The sequence below is a fragment of the Rhipicephalus sanguineus genome, chromosome 2 (genome assembly GCF_013339695.2).
Source record: "Rhipicephalus sanguineus isolate Rsan-2018 chromosome 2, BIME_Rsan_1.4, whole genome shotgun sequence".
NCBI lineage: Eukaryota > Metazoa > Arthropoda > Arachnida > Ixodida > Ixodidae > Rhipicephalus > Rhipicephalus sanguineus.
This window is the reverse complement of record NC_051177.1, coordinates 233,425,990-233,443,322: the sequence shown is the minus strand read 5'-3', so window position 1 is coordinate 233,443,322 and position 17,333 is coordinate 233,425,990. Positions and strand designations below refer to the sequence as shown.

The window sequence follows — 17,333 nt, the reverse complement described above, 5'->3', positions numbered from 1 at the left end:
TTGCTAGAAATTGCTAGATACGTCGTACACAACAAGGCTAGGGCAATTAATTATGTCCAAGAAAAGAAACCTCGAGAGAAACACTGTCGCTCAGCTCACGTCAACACGGAGTACGTTGTAACACAGGCAGACGACGCTCGCTGCCCACGGGAGGTTCAGTGACGTGTACTGGACATATCCAATCAGATCAGCCGCCTGCGTGACGTCGCGCTTCCAATACGACGCGCACTGGAAGTGGGCGGTTTGAAAACGCGTTTGGCTGAGCCGCTGTGATCGGTGGCGATTCGCAGCTTTAAAGCCTTGTAATAAATTACACAGTTTTCGCACAGAGCTTAAATCGGTCTGTAAATGATCCTTAGGACTTGCTCTACCGGCTCAATGTGTTCGTACAAAATCGTCAAAACCGTTCCACTTAGCTGTCTATTCACCCTAGTCTATTTAGCCATCTACGGTGAGCATTGGAACACACCCCTTGTACGCGTTCCAAAATAAGCATGGAGGCATGGCATTACATCCAGCCGCACGTGACCGCACGCGATTGGCCAATGCAGGGCCGTGACGTCTGTCGCGGTTCACATGGGCCATTCGCGTGCGGCTGGATCTAACGCCACGCCTCCGTGTTTATTTGGAATGCGTACAAGATCGCACCAAGGAAAGACAACATACGACCTAGGGACCGTAATACGACTACAGTGTACCATAATAGGGCTAGTGGGCTCAGACACATGCGCCGCCTGAGGCACCTCATGTTGCCTCCGAGTGATGGCGCCACTAGCATTTCCTCTTGAAAGGTTGTGCGGTTTTACAAGTTTCGCGGCTACGCTAAGCGGGCGTTGCGGGTTTATTAGCGGACTGCGCAATTATAAACAAGTGCTTGCTATCCATACGGTCGGAATTCTGTCCACACGCATTCGCTTTCCTCGATAAGAAATGCAAAAGAAACACGCAGCCGCTGTGATTGCAGCGCTGGCTGGAGTGATGTCGGCTTGTCAACAAATTAGCGCGATGTTTGCACCTGTTTACACATAGCTCTGTCAGGCATTTTCGAGCCTTGCATGCACCTCGAACGCATGCTCGACGCCTGCCAAGCGTTGGCAGTGACCGAAGTCAACGGAACTCGCCAGTCAAGTTACGAAAGACGGTGTGCTTTTCGCATAAGAAAATGCTTCACATGCAAGTGAAAGTGCACGTTGTCAGAAAGATAATAAAAGGCATCCACAACATCCATTTTATTTGGGGAAAATTACTACCTTGAAATTTCAAACAGGCGCAATTCCAGCTGTTAAAGTAAAAATGGGTACATTTGAACAAAACTTTGTGAGGGCGCATTGCTAAACGACTTTATTGTCAAATCTGATTCTTACTTTCCACAATTTAAATTCTTTATGAACAGCATTAACGTAAAGATTACACACAAGACATCCACCAAACGCAAGAACACTCCAAGAACTGTTTAGATTCCAGAAATGTAATAAATTGGTGTTCTAAAATGGTGTGGCAGTACATAATGTCAACATTGTTAGTGACAGCAAGACAGCTATCCGCAACTTCACCAAGGGCCTCATTTCACCGCAAGCGAACCGCATACTTGCAAGCACATCCCCATCTCGTCGCCGCCAAGTTCATTTAATCTGGGCTCCGGGCCATTCGGGCCTTGCCGGGAACGAAGCCGCTCACGACGCTGCCCGAGAAATCGTCCACCGGGCGCGTCACCCGTCATCAGAGCAGCTACCCTCCCGACGAGCCGAGCAGGCTGAGGACGAAGAAATCGAATCCTGGTGCGGCCACGCGAAAGAAAGAATGGTCGCGTATGGTGAAATTGTCATGCATTACCGTAGGGCAAGATTGAAGTACCCACCCCCTGACAAGTCGCTAAATAAGCAACAGTCGACAACATGGCGATTATTACAGACGCGAACATTCCCTACACCCGCGCTGTACAGTCGCATATACCCGGACGTTTACACACCACAGTGCAAAGCTTGCGGGGTGGCTCGCGCCAACCTCGACCACATTATCTGGGCATGTCCCGCAGCGACACACACCACCAAACACAGCAAGAACCCTACACTTAAGATTACCACGCCCGAGCAGTGGGAGGCTATGCTGCTCAGCGCGTGCCCGGATGACCAACTCTGGGCAGTCCGGCTGGCCGAAGACGCCGCCAAGACCCAAGGTCTGGCCGCCGCCTGAGGAAGGGGGGCTCCGGTAGGGCTAGTCTCCCGGCCCCCGCCTCCCTTGACCCCAGCAAGGACAAAATAAAGTTATGTCTCTCTCTCTCTCTCTCTCTTTCAACAACATTTACATAACAAGAACATATCCGCTGCGAAGGCATCTGTAATTTTTCGAACACGCTTTCTGCTTCTTCCTGGCAACTCAAACAATGTTGTTCAACAAAACCACTTGATATTTCATGCCCACTTTGGAGTGGGCATGAAATACATGCTAACTTTTCCCGACACCACATTCGTTTCTTCGCATAATGTCGAAGTGCAAAAGTACCGGAAAACAATGGAAAACAAAATTAATGCTCTATAAGAAGGTGTTGAGGTGGAAAAAAAAGTTCAACTAGTTCCGTACCTCATCTGAGCAGGCTGCTTTTTGTGCTTCTTCGCTAGCGCAAAATGTATATGCGTTATTTGATGGCGACGGGTCGTTCGGGTAATTTTCGGCGGACGGCGCGTATGCTGCGGTTCACTTTTCTTGCTGCTGGTCGTTTGGTCACCCTCTTCTCGCTTTCTTCTGCTCCAGGGTTTGGGAGTCCTTTTGCTAAGGTACGCGGGGTGATTCGGAAGGATTGTCGGAACAGCGTCTGCCGACAGCGTTGGTCTACCACAAGGAATGCCATCTCTTTGCTATCAATTACAGTAGACTCTCAGTAAACGGAAATCTGTTAAATGGAACTGCTGCTTAAACGGAACAACTGCATCTAACACGATTGGTTTCATACTTGGATTCTGCACCCCTGTTCATCTCTCAGTAAATGGAACTCCTGTTAAATGGAACACATTTTCTTGGTCCCTTCAGGTTCCGTTTAACGAGAGTCTACTGTATATAAATGTAGTTCCTAATTACTAACGCAGCTCAAAATGCAATTCGCACACTGCACACGTTTCGTCAAGCTTCTTATCCTCGCGGTGCAGGTTCCTGACTGCTGTATTCTTCTTTCTTAGTCTTGAGGGACGATACAATGATTGTGCCGCTAGTAGGCATACTTGCTTAGTATAACTTCGCATGAACATGTCAGCATAAAACGAATACCGCAGTTGTTGTTGATGCAAACCACTGAACCTCTCAATAGCACCAAAAACCAATCGACATGCCACCTCGTTTAGCACGTGTGCAGCAAGAGAGCGGCAGCGGCAGAAGGATAGGGGTGCGAGAAACTTCAAGAGGAAACTGCTGCAGCGACCCTAGCGGCTCAAAGTACCGGCAACATGAGCGGCTTCAGAGCGCCACCTGCGTAGCATACGGCTGAGAGCACACTACCCCCTTCTAGTACACTGTAATACGACGCCGTGAATTGCGCCGTTTTAGCGCCATTTTGGGCTTCTTTTTCACCGACCTCACTTACAAAATTATTTTTTTCGGGCACTTAGAGTGCGTTTTCAGCGTAATCGTTTAGTTACTGCGTAAATAAGAGACAAGAGATGCGAAAACCAGTGTTTTCCTAAAAAATTGAATTTTTTGGCTATTTTTGCGATTTCCTGCATCCACCGTTAAAGGGGCCCTGCAACACTTTTTGAGCAGGGTCAAAAAGCGCTGCCAATCGGTAGTCGAGGCTCCCGAGAACACGCGAGCCAAATATTATAGCGAAGCGAGCGGCCTGGAATTTACAATAAATTCTCAAAGTCAGCTGAAAATCGCTCCCTCTTCTCTCGACAAATGATGTATTAGTCCGCAATATATGACGCGATTGTCGGCAGTTTCACCATTGGCTGATGTTATAATCACGATAACACCCTCATTATTACCTCAGTTGTTAATTTTGAGTTCAATAAGTAGATAATATGTATGTTTATATTGTGTTATGCCGTTAAAACATCGAACAAACATTAATATTAGCACTTCCGGTCTCACCGACAGCTCGTCTGCTCGTAGTTGCGTTGTTGCGTTTTCTTCACCATGTGCAGTGCCGAAATCGTGAATATTTCTGTGCTTTTGACCATCGCCGGTTGCCGTTGAGAGTGGCAGCCGTTCGAGTGTTGCCTCGTCAGCTGGAAACTGCATCGTCGGCACGTTCTCACGACTGACCGAGGCAGCGGTGCAGCATTTCTCCGATAACAATGCTGGCGCCGGCTAGCTTAGGATACCTGTGTTCGCTGTATGGCGAGAGTCCCGTTCGCTGTCTGTTCAGTATGTCATCGAGCCGTACCTCGGCGTATCCTCCCCGTAGTCTCAGGTTCCCGAGAAACCGCGACACAGCAACCAAGCAGACTCGCATTTTCACGGTAGCTGCAGACAGCCCGGGGATGGGTCCGCGCCGGCCCGATGCCTCACGATCCTTTCTTCTAGTCTTTAGTTCTTTGTTGTCAGCCCACACTCGCTGTGCGCCCGCATTCGAAGAGCAAACAGCATCGAAGTACCGCCACTGGGAGAAGGGTGCACGCAGCTTTGCCGTGTTGAATACGATTCAAGCGCAAGCAGTGCGACGAGGCGGTGTATCGGAGTGTGGGTCGAAACCCATCACAGCTGTCATTCGTTCCAAACGCGCAAGCAAGTTTGCATCCATGGTTGGCAGAGCGATGAAAACACTACGGCAGTTCGAGGTGCACACCCAACATTACCAAACCGACTCGCAGTTTTCAAGCACGCGCGATACACGGTGCCATGGGCTCCGCCGCTCGACGATGACCGCGCGAGCCGACCGGAAGTGGCGCCACAGACCACGTGGTTGCGCCGAGACGCCAGAGAGAAAAAAATGAAGAAAAAAAAAAATGCCGCCGAACTCTTCGGCGCCTCCTCGCACCTCCGCCCTCCCTCCCTTCACGCCGCGCGCAGCTTTCCGTGCGCTCGCTGCATTGCATAGAGGGAGAAAGCTGCGGAACGTGATCTCTATAATTTGGTAACACCACTTAGACTTGACGGATTCGAAAAATTTTTGTGCCATATGACTGGTGAAGAGTCATGCGTCAATAACGAGACTATTCCAATATAACTAAGAAAGGTGTTGCAGGGCCCCTTTAAAAAAACGACCATGTCGGCATGATGAGAAATGTGCAATGACATGTTTACCATGTTTATCATGCTAATTAAAGTGATTGATGGCTAATTTTTATGGCACCTGTTTTCTTTTGTGGACCGGAAAGCTTGCCGACCAGTGTCAAATTATCATCATCATCATTTATTAAACCCTTAGAGGACTTAAACAAGGCATTACATAAGGACATGTCATGACACAAGTGCAGTGCTTAAAGAGTAACAGTGATGCAGATATACATTACACAGTGTTGAACACAAAGATAAAGCAAATTATTAAGAACTATTTACATGCTGTTGGTTGCAGGACGTGAACACAAATGAATGCGGAAGGTTAAAAAAATGAAAATGAAAAAAAAAATGGAATGATAAAGCGGAAAATGCTCTGAGAGATATCTCTATCAAAATTTTTCTATCCCCAGCACAAATAACACGTGCTGCAAACAGTGGTTGGTGAGTGTGATAGCAGTTATAAGCCGCAAACAAGTGTGGTGTTTAATTCAGAAAACTCGCCAGTTATGAATGCTACAACTTTGCTGACATTGCATCAATACTACTCAATTTGGCTACAGTGAAATCTGATAGCGGCTGACCCTCAATGCCCATTCTCCTCGTAGATGAGGAAAGATTGAAACGTGCTCACCTGTCGGCATAGTTCTTGAGCATCAAGTGCCAGCCATGTGCAACGAGAAGGCAAAATCCCATGCTGGGCATGTACAGGACCCGTTCGGCCACCACAAAGCCCACCGGGAAGAACAGGTTGGATGCTGGCAGGAAGGGGAACACCAGCAGGGACAGGCTCTGCGACAATATTCCATCATTAACAACACTGTGTCTGATATAAGCACCCTTTGGGTTTTTAAAAAGTCTTTCTCAGATGGTTAAATTACTTTAGTGCGGAGTTTGAATGTACGAAATGTGTAAAGTCGGAAAAAACCGTAAAAGAAAAAATCAGGAACAGTATTTTGGTGTCAGCATCACTCAGAACTGCAAAATGTTCCCCAGTATTGCAGAGCGTGGTATTCCTTGAAACACGGGTCTTATCACACACTGCAGACATAAAACATGTTCTCCTCTTGGAGCGACAAGTTGTGCTGGCACATGCACGGCATCTTCTTTTCGTGCCTTGAGCAGAGTAAACTCGGTAAACGACAGTGAGAGCGCCTCGTGAGCATCGGTGACAAACAAGCTAAAAGCAGCACCAATAAAGATCGAAATCAATTTCCGCCGCCCCTGCAAGACAATGCCAATAAGGATAAAACTCAAATTTCGTGTGCGTCTGTTGCGATCGCGTGGCGAAACCGAAGCCACGAAAGGGCGTTGCCCATTGGCATTGCCGCAGAGTGCACGAGGTGCTGAAGCTAGAAATCAGTTCTGTTTATCTGCGCAAGAAGGTAGCACAATCATTTCAAACGCTTCTGGTAAGATCTGGGACGTGGTGGTACCTCCCAGTGAGCATGCGTCATCATTAAGGCGAGAAATTACAAACGGTGGGTGGAAAATGTAGCCATATGGCGAGGACCTTGCGGGACAGAAAACCGTCGACGTACACGTACGGCAAAAACACCCAAAGGGTTAAACAGATTGTTTTCGCAAGGTCAGACGACTTTTGTAAACGCAAAATCACGAACTAGTGCACAATATAGGTAGACTGTTTGCCACTTCTGTGTGTATGATCACAACCAAACCATAATTTAAGAAAGATGGAATGACTGCACGAAATGGTGCCATTATCATGTAAAGTACTTTGCAAAAACAATATATTCAGAATACGACAAGTAAGACACAAGTGTCGCATCTATTTTTTAAGTGTACCGAACAATACCCACTACCGAATGCTCCGAATAAAATGAAATCCATTTGCGAGTGCTCCTGGTTTGTCTCGAAAAACATAGGCGACACTGTGCTTCAGTGTTATGTTATTTGTACGCAGCACAGTCAATGGCACTGGGCACTGCATCAATCTTGCTGCTGACAAGCCCATTAGCATTCTGGTGACAAAGCCACATGGCAAGTGATCTCCTAGCAACGGTTTGAGTTTCAGTTCAGATCATTTGCCTTCATGAGAGATGTACAGAAGGGGGTCCCAAAGCGCACAGCGATAGGGGGACCTCCTGCCAGAAATTATTGTCGCGTGGTTGTGATGATGATGAAGGGAGCAGTCAGACTGTTCAAGACAAAACTCTTTGCTGGGCGAATGTGTGCCCAGAAAATCAAGTGACAGTCACAGTACAAGCGAGTAACACTCTCAATACAATGATAGCAGAAAGTACAGTTGTCGATCGTCGAGTAATCTCATCGTCCGTGAAATGCACAAGCTTTTTTACAGGCCTGATTGAAGCTTCTAGCATTACCACTCGTGCAAGCCTTAGTTTCAGAATAACCTCAGTTGCTCGAGTCGTGTGCGCAATTTGAACAGCACATTCTAAAACAATTGCGAAGCATCCCATACCGCTGGGCTTCAGAAACACGTGCAGCGGTAACATGAAAATAAAAAATGAGCACATGTGGCCCTGGCCCCCAACCTCCCTCTGAAAAAAGCATCCTCCCAGTCAGAACATGGAAGTGAGAAAAATAATGAAACAGGCAAATACTAAAGTCATTGTGTTCATTCCTGCAAATAGAACGGCTTAAGGCACACCACATGGATGACTTCGGGTCTTTTGTGGCGCCATCGGTGATTACCTCGCAGTCCAGATGCAGACGTGGTCGGCGCGCCACTATTCTACGTAGCGTCGTTGAAGGCTGTGAAGACGGCTGCACATCGTCTGCTTGTTCTTCATGCGCAGACGGGCAAGCTGTCTGGCTGGTACTCTGAGCGCTGACGGTGACGTACGGATTGGCCGAGTCGGTGACGGTTGGTAGCATGATATGAAACGTCGCTGCGGGGCTCCTTCATTGAACCAGCTTGACACTTTCGTGACCGCGAAAGAAAATCGGTTGTTTACGGGTAGTCCAGGAAATATTTTTTTCCTGCCACAGAAATCATTTGATATTAAAGTGTAGGGTATCAAATGATGGAGTAAGAATTGTTCTTTCCAACGGTATTATTTTTAAACAACCGCTTTATTTCGAATGTTATAAAAAAATTGTCAAAACAAAGAAAAATGTAACAAGAAGAAGAAAATACCTAAATACATCAATGCTACTCTGCACAGGGTAAACATAAAAAAATTCGAAATATACGTTTTGAATACAAGGCCTTAATAAAATAATACGGCAAATACAAGCTCTGTAAGTACAAAAGTTACATACATACAAAAATATAAGCACAGCACTAGTGCCTATCATGCCACCATGCGAAACAGTTTCTTGACACTGTGAAACAAAAGTTGGCTGCACATGTTTCGCATCAAGCATTTTTTTTTCTGCTAAACTTTCCATTCCTTCAAGGCGATGGACTGGGCTAGTTGGTATATGTCGCATCAACTGGCAAGCACAGAGAAGGGCCACATGCGGCACGGATCATGTCTCGAGATTTGTGCCTTGCGCTACTCATCTTGTCTATCATATCCCCTTATCGAGTGGCAAAGCATACATCGGCCAAACTGGCCACTGTCTTAATGATCGTCTCAGGGAACACAGGGCCTCTCTTCCTACGAAAGACGGTGCTCATCTAAGAAGCCATTGCAGACAGTGCGGGTGCAATGCTGTTCTTGACAACACTAGAATCTTAGGTCGGGGAAAGAGAAAAGCCCAAAGGCAAATTTTGGAAGCATTCCACATTAAGAAAGGCAGAACGAATTACGTCAGTGCACCTGTATGCTAAGGAGATGGCCTTTCTAGACGCCGTGATAACTCGTTAAGATTTTGTTTAGTTTTGTATGACGCATGGCTGCTTCACGCACGCACGAAGGTGGTTGCCGACGGGTATAAGTTTACGTTTCAAGCATTCTGTGATCAATTGTAAGTGCCAGCCTGTCCCATCGCATTCTTTCTCTGTGGTTCGTGTTTTCTGCTGGTTTTTATCCAATTCGATATGTACAACTAGCCCAGTCCATCGCCTTGATGTCACAGACTTCTTCTACATTGGCCAACTTTCTTCGTGTTCAACCTTCCAGCCACCAAGCTGCGTCGTGTGTAAGCGCCATTGCCGTCGCTTCATGCAAGCCCCGTGCGATGGGAAGCCGCCTGAAGAGGTGGTTGGCCATTTCGGGTTGTTAGAACCGGCCACTGCAAACGAATATGCAGGATCCTCAAGTCGGAATATTGGAGGCAAGTGAGATTATTGCAAGATTGCCTAGTTTTGCTTTGCCAAGATCAGAGGGCGGCTGGATCAACTTGAATTGCCTGCGGGAGCATCGACGGTTGGCCACGCAAGCCATACAGGCGGTATGGAATCATGTGCGCCGTAGTCTACTTAAAGGGACCCTGAAACGGTTTCTTGAAGTTTTGTCAGCGTTTAGGCAGGAGCATCCCCAAATCATTCGCACCAGAAATTAAGCGACGCACTGTGTAACAAGGCCGCTACAGAATTTATATCTATACCCTCCTCCTCACCACTGCCTTGCACCCTCAACTCACAGACACCCTGACATCGCCGGCGATCGCAGCGCTCTCATGAGCGCACTCGACGGTTTGAGCTTCGCCCAGCCATGGCCTCAGATATTAGGCAGTTTTAGAATAGCGTACGCTAAGTTAGCGTTAGCGTGTGCGGCCCGCTATTTCCGTCACTTAACGAGAGCCCGAAAGGGTTAGCGTATGACGCATGCGCAGTTGCGCGAAAAGCCAACGCAAAGTTTTGCGTACGCTATTCTAAAACTGCCTATTGCGCGCTGACGGGTTGCGCGCAATCTCGGAGGCCCAACAAAGACGAAGCTCGCGGAGTGGTTGATATCTGCTCCGACAGGTGCCGCCACACTACCAGCAGATCTTATTTCATTCTTCTGTACGGCGACAGTCTGCAAAAGCATGTGGACAAACAAAAATAATTCGAGAACGATCACCGATAAGCGTAAACTCGGGCAATGTGGTTGTGTCTTCAGGGGTGAAGTTACAGCCACAAAAACGTGGATCATGGCGTTGAACGGATAGCGAGAGTGCGACGCTCATTGCAGCGACGAGCTGAAGGGATTCCGCTCGCCAGATGCCTCACGAATATTGCACGATGTCGCAGCTTTACAATGTGGTACACAACACGGCTAGGGCAATTAATTATGTCCAAGAAAAGAAACCTCGAGATGAACACTGTCGCTCAGCTCACGTCAACACGGAGTACGTTGTAACACAGGCAGGCGACGCTCGCTGCCCACAGGAGGTTCAGTGACGTGTACTGGACATATCCAATCAGATCAGCCGCCTGCGTGACGTCGCGCTTCCAATACGACGCGCACTGGAAGTGGGCGGTTTGAAAACGCGTTTGGCTGAGCCGCTGTGATCGGTGGCGATTCGCAGCTTTAAAGCCTTGTAATAAATTACACAGTTTACGCACAGAGCTTAAATCGGTCTGTAAATGATCCTTAGGACTTCCTCTACCGGCTCAATGTGTTCGTACAAAATCGTCAAAACCGTTTCAGGGTCCCTTTAAAGAGGCAAGGACAGCTTTGCAAAGTGGCACTGTCATGTATTTTGATGGCGCTTCTCTCCTAAGTCACCATGAAGAAGTCCTCTAGAAGGGTCCGAAATACTGCTTAGACCCTCGCCTTGGTGGTCATGAGACTCTGTCAACAGTGCGAGCCATTTCTGGTAAAGTTCTGCTCGAAGAGAAGGCCAGTTGCTTCGCTGAGGGCGTGGATTGTCTCTTCCGTTGCCATTCCGAGCTACGCGCCGGTGACAGGGTTGTTCTGCGTCCGTTGGTTGACCACTTTGTAGGCGAGAATTTGTCCTTGTTGCGGGCTGACAAAGAAGGAGGTATTGTGGTACTCACAAAAGACGCCTTCAATGAGAAGGCCTTGGCTGCTATCTGCAAGAATTTCAAGAGGTCTGCTCTGAAACCAAGCAAGGCGAAGACGGAGGTCATCTGGCTCCTCAAAAGACCAGATCTGCAGTTGCTCGAAAAAGAAGTCAAGGCATGCAAGGGCGACAGACTGCGTGTGTTCTTCACCGCAAAGACACAAACCGGCACGCCCGCTACGAGCCATTGTCCCGGAGGATGGTTCGTGGCAGAAGTTGGTTGGCCGATGTCTTCAGTCCAAGCTAGGCGCCCTTGAAATCAACGACCCCTTCGCCGTCAAGAGCTCCCCCAGCATCGTCGACGTCTTGAATGGAGGCCTTCCCGGGATGAGTTCGGGATTTTCGGTGAACGTTTGTCATGGATTCGTGTGGTTGCAAATGATGGATTCAGACTGGATTCAGACTGGACTCTGTTAACGGCACAACACATTTATTAAACACACGCGCGGCACTCAAGACACACAAATAATATATCAAACAAATATAAAAGAACTGAAAATGCTAACTAAAGCTACACACAAACTAAACCACAAACTAAACCGTCCTAAATAAAGTCAGGCAACTCTAGCCTTAGTGCTTCTCATGAATCGGGTTGACCTTCATGATGACGAGGGCTGACCTTACTTGGTCCAGCTGATGCGCTTCTCGTCATTGTCTGTAATCGGTCGAGTTGTGCCCCAATCGTTGATCTCGACGGTCTTGACCATAGGTCGGCAAACTCACTCATGAGTCGACTCACTGAGACTCACTCAGACTCAGATCGGGCCGTGAGTGTGAGTCTGAGTGAGTCCGGGAGAGTAATATTTTGGTGAATTTGAGTCTGAGTGAGTCCGGTTGAAGAAAATTTTAGTGAGTCTGAGTCCGAGTGAGTCCAGTTGAGGAACATTTTGGTGAATCCGAGTCCGAGTGAGCTCTAAAAGCAAAATATATTTCTTGAGTGAGTCCGAGTGAGCTCCACCTTTTGTTGCCGACTTATGGTCCTATCTATTCACCTTACGCATTACTACCAGCCTTATATCGGATTATGTTTATACTCAAATCTATTTACACTTATCTCAGCACACTAGCATTCATGCGCCACCTCAATATTTATTCATCAGAGGCGCGAGTTAGGGAAAGGGGTGCCATGACCTCCTCCGCAAACTCTTTCACGGGAAGTTCTTAATAAAAATATCTCGAGTGAGTCGCATATTTCATAAAGATGTCCTCACTGGATTGATATATGTTAATGATTGCATATGATATATAATGATAACTCGTTGTAGAAAATGATAAATAAACACAGCCAGCCAGAAAAGGCAAAGAAGAAGAAGAAGTAGAGAACACGTTCTATCATGGCGACACGACGGCTTCTGGCTCAGTTTTTCTGTACCCGCTAATATCGTAGCATCTACATTTTGGTGCTGAAAACCCACGTGCGGACGCGCCTGCCTTCTACGCACGGCGACCAGGAATCTACTCTTGCTTCACGTCGCGGGCGGTGAGGAATCGACGGATCGTGGATGCGAAGATCGGCGTTGGTACAACGACTTCGGCCAGCAGCATTGTTCACCCAATGAATCGGCTGAAAGGCAAGCGATCTGCACGACGCGCGCATGTAGATAATTCAGGAAGTGCGACTCTTGCTTAACTCCGATAACGTCGAAATCACGAACCTCGCAGCTGTAAAGGAACGACTCTTGGCAAGCAACGACGAGCTCTCTCAGATCGACGAGCTATATGAGCAGTATATTCCGACAGAAAATATCGAACAGGAGTATACAGCTATAGCTGAATACCAGGATGAAGCCGTTACCATCCTTGCTGAGCTACAATGCCGAATATCCCAAATGGAGAGAGATCAGAACGGCCGTGCTCAAGCTCACAGTGGTGAAAGCCCAGAAGCACTGGCTTTCAGAAATGAGGCTCCCGCGAGGTTCATGGCGCCCCGGTTACCTCAGCTGCATATCCCAAGGTTCAGAGGTGACATCTCACAGTGGACAGTCTTTTGGGAGCAATTTGAACAAGTTGTTCATCTCAACAACGACCTGACGCCTTCCCCTAAATTCTATTACCTGAGGAGTTTCCTATCCAGTGACGCAGCAGCAGCGATCGCGGGTTTACCCACGACCGAATCATGTTACGCCGACGCTGTGGCCAAGTTGAAGGAACGATTCGGCAACAAAACAACGATTATTCAACACCATCTTACGGCACTGAGGAATCTTCAGAATGTGACATCAACCAATGACATTCGCGGTATTCGAAGATTGTAGGATGCCATACAACTGAATATTCGCTGCCTTGGAGCACTGAACGTGCCTACTCTGACATATTCAGCTATGCTCGTTGACATCTTGGAGCAGGCTCTACCGCACGACATCAGTCTTTCACTCGAGCAAAACGACAACCTGCCTTGACACGGCTCTCTGACGTTCGTGCCGCTCAAGTCACCTCTTCGGGTGCACCAGCAGATGCGTCAGCTGCGTCGGATGCCGAGCTGAACGATCTTTTGCTGTTCATGCGGGTGGAGCTAGAAAGCAGGGAGCAGGTACGCGTTCCCACATCGAAGGCCTCCTATTGAAGATCACATGGACAGCACACACAGTGGCATCCCAACGGCGTCAGTTTTGCACGCCTCATCTGTCGCAAGGTGGGAATGTTTCTTCTGCCGTACTCATCAACATGGGATGCGAAGCTGCAGCGCCGATATACCTCTTGCTGCCAAGAAAGAGCAGCTGAAAAAGGACAACAGGTGCTTCCGCTGCACGTCAAGAGGACATCGAGCGAAGGATTGCCGAGTCAAACTCACCTGCAGTTCCTGCCGCGGAAGACACGCTTCGAGTATGTGCAACCCGACTTAGAAGGCTACCATGGCGACAACAGGAAAATCAAGAAGCACCACAGTGTGTGTTTCTTCTAACAGGATTTATTCCTGTGATGAAACACCGTCTAGCAAACAACCAATCAAGGACAACGCGGTCGACCTTCAGATATTTTGCACCGACATAGTCAACAACGACAAGAGCAAACGCATTCGCGGGATTCTGGATGGAGGTAGCCAGAGGACCTTTATTCAGCAAGATATAGCTCGTAAGCTTAACCTGCAGGTGGTCAGACAGACACGGTTAGCACTGAATACACTCGGAAGCACTTGCTCTTCATCACCTGAAAAGCGGAACGTGGTTGAAATACAGCTTCGAAACAGATACAACAAGGCTGACATTCACATAGAAGCTGTAGTCGTCCCTACCATTTCCCACGAGTTGACTGTGCCGTCAGCCAACAACACATTCATTCAAGAACTAAGAGGTCAAGAGAAGTTGCTCGCGAACGACTACTGGCCTAAGGACGCAACAGAGACCGAAATCGGTTTGCTAATAGGATCTGATTATCTCTGGCAAGCAATCACCGGCGAAGTCATCAGATGCCCAGACGTTCCAGGAAGTCTTGTGGCGATCGATACTATTTTCGGTTGGACAATACAAGGACCAGTCTCCCAAAAGACCTTCTTGGACTGTGGTACTCATCTGGTCAGCGTGTTGCGAGTGGATGCAGTGGAAGAATCCGAAGCGGAAATATCACGGTCTTTCCTGAAGATAGAGTCTATGAGCATCACTTACAACAAAGACTGTCCTTCTGATAAACAGCTGCAGTTTAAGAATACAATCAAGCAGTCTGGCGGCCGATACTCTCTAGTACTACACCACGACTTAAAGAACGTAAGTGGAGAAGACAGAACACTTGCCCAGACTTCGATGCAGAGTTTCTCTGTCGACGACTTGCGGCCAGGAGACGACAGTTTTGACCAAGCTTTAGATGAGGACAACAAGGCAAAGTCAATTTTGGGCAACGCCGTAATGAGCCTTCGGAAATGTGAAACAAACGACAGCCAACTCCTGGAAGATTCTGAGGAAAACAATGCGTGTCTACAAGAATGTGACAGCAGTTCCGCAGCAGTTCTAGGTATGCGCTGGAACACCAACAAAGATTACTTGCAATGTTCTTCAAATGTAGTAACGAAGTTGCTACTTTCGGTCAAGGTGGACACGAAGCGGACTACATCACGAACAACTTCCAGAATATTCGGTCCATCTCTGGCATGCTGTGCACGCTTACTCGTCGGGAATTCAATCGTCGCTCATCCGGATCCCCACTCCTGTGACACATCAGCTTGTCATCAGACTAACATGAAAGATGTGATCAGGAAGTACCGTGAGGACCCTCACAGTTGGGAAAGATGGAAAACGGGGCATCTCCTGAAACTAAGACCTCCGTATGGATGCCCTCCAAGATCCAAGCGAAGTATAATGCTAGACGCTGTCGAATTACTACAAGACGACATGAAGAATCGGCGTTTTTGGCCGCTAGGTCGACTATTGGAAGTATACCTTGGTCGTCATGGACTGGTGCGGGCTTACACCATCAAGACGCACGACGGAAAGGTGTTTTAAAGACCCGCTCAAGCTCTGCATCACCTGGAAATGCCTACTACTTCTGGGGCGGGGCAGGACGTATAAAATGATAAATAAACGCCGCCAGCCAGAAAAGGCAAAGAAGAAAAAGAAGTAGAGAACACGTTCTATCATGGCGACACGACGGCTTCTGGCTCAGTTTTTCTGTACCCGCTAATATCGTAGCATCTACACTCGTATTTGAAGGTACAAGATTAAAAGGTGTATCGTAAAGCATTGATTATGTAAGATATTGGCGTTAAAAAGGATTTACACCATGATCGATAAAGCTAATTTTACGCCAATGAACTCACGAGTCAACCCACTAAGGCTCATCAGACTTAAGTGAAGCCGTGAGTCTGAGTCTGAGTGAGTCCAGCTGAGTAATATGCTGGTGAGATTGAGTGAGTCCGGTTGAGAAAAAATTTAGTGAGTCTGAGTCCAAGTGAGCCCGGTTGAGGAAACTTTAGTCGAGTCTGAGCCTAGTAAGCCCTCACAGCAAAATATATTTCTTGAGTGAGTCTGAGTGAGCTCCAATTCTTTTGCCGACCTATGGTCTTGACGACCGTGTCCGTCCTTGCTGCTGCCAAATCGTCGTCTGTCGTAGCCTTCACATGACGTCGTTGCTGACGTGGTGGAGGCCGCCGAGATTAGGCCTAGCGGGGGCTGCTGATACCCGGTGCTAAGAGACGACGTGGCCCACCGGGGACTGTCTTCAGTGGCTTGCCTCGCAGGAGGCTTGCGCCAGAACGTCAGTGATGGCTGTGAGCGGTTGCTGCGTCCCGAGCAGATTCACTCAACCGGGTCGAGGTCTCCGGCCACCTCTCACGACGTCCGCGTCACAGGCGGTCGAGTCGAACACCTACCGCTTCCGTCGCCAGTGTGCTTGCTGGCGGGGCAGGACAACCTTCTCCTGCCAAGCCCTCGTAGACAATGCCAGCATATTGTTGCTTGCGTCCTGATCACAGCTCGGGTCACGCGCCTTGGGCTTGACGTTATGGTGCATGCGGCGCCGTTTCGAACATTTCGTCGTCTTTCTTCTTCCAGAGGGCTTTTACTCATGACACATTGAAGAACTCCATGACGCATAATGAGCTCCTCCTACCGGTGGGGCTTGAATTCTTGGAGGACAGTGGTGCAGCATCATGGCAAGCGTTGTCACCCTTTCCAGTGGACAATTTTTTAGAACATTTAGGCCACTACTTCAAATCTACAATTGTGAACTTCCGTGGCAACATGTATGTACAAAACCATGGAATATATATAAGATCCGGTATAGCACCTGTGTGAACAAAAATTTTTTTGGCAAAATTCGACCAGCCTGTCCCGTCGTGTTCTTTCTCTGTGGTTCGTGTTTCCCGCTGGTTTTTATTCAATTTCCGTCCCTTGTAGCGTTCTGGTATTTTTCGAATTTTTGTGGTTGGTGCTGGGAAGCCTGAGGCGCCTTCCTGTGCATATGTTGATATGAACAGTGTACCCCGTTTCCGAATCCACCAAAACACATAATTTGTATCCCCATTTGACCACTGTGTCCCTCATGCACTGTCCAGACTTACCAGACATGCACTTACGAGGCTGACCTTTAGGTTTCACAATTTTCTCATCCTCGGAAAGGTTCTGACGCGGTTGAATCGTTAATGTGTTGCAGTAGAGAAGATACGCGGTTAAACTTCCCATGGGATGCGACGGTGGTCTCCTCCAGATCATAGACACTCAAGAAGGCAAGCAACGCCTTAAACATTTTCCGTGGCATCACTGATGGTGGAAGAAGGCCTGGAAATATGTGTTGACTCCAATAGCAATGCAGGC

General features: G+C 48.1%; 1 protein-coding gene across 1 annotated transcript in view; it reads right to left on the bottom strand.

The window, feature by feature from the left end:
* LOC119382298 (protein O-mannosyl-transferase Tmtc3) overlaps positions 1-17,333 on the bottom strand; it is a 473,291-nt gene that overhangs the window by 411,086 nt on the left and 44,872 nt on the right. The window contains exon 4 of the mRNA XM_049413068.1: positions 5,843-6,034. Coding sequence (XP_049269025.1) covers positions 5,843-6,034 — 192 coding nt within the window. The remainder of the gene's footprint in view (positions 1-5,842; positions 6,035-17,333) is intronic.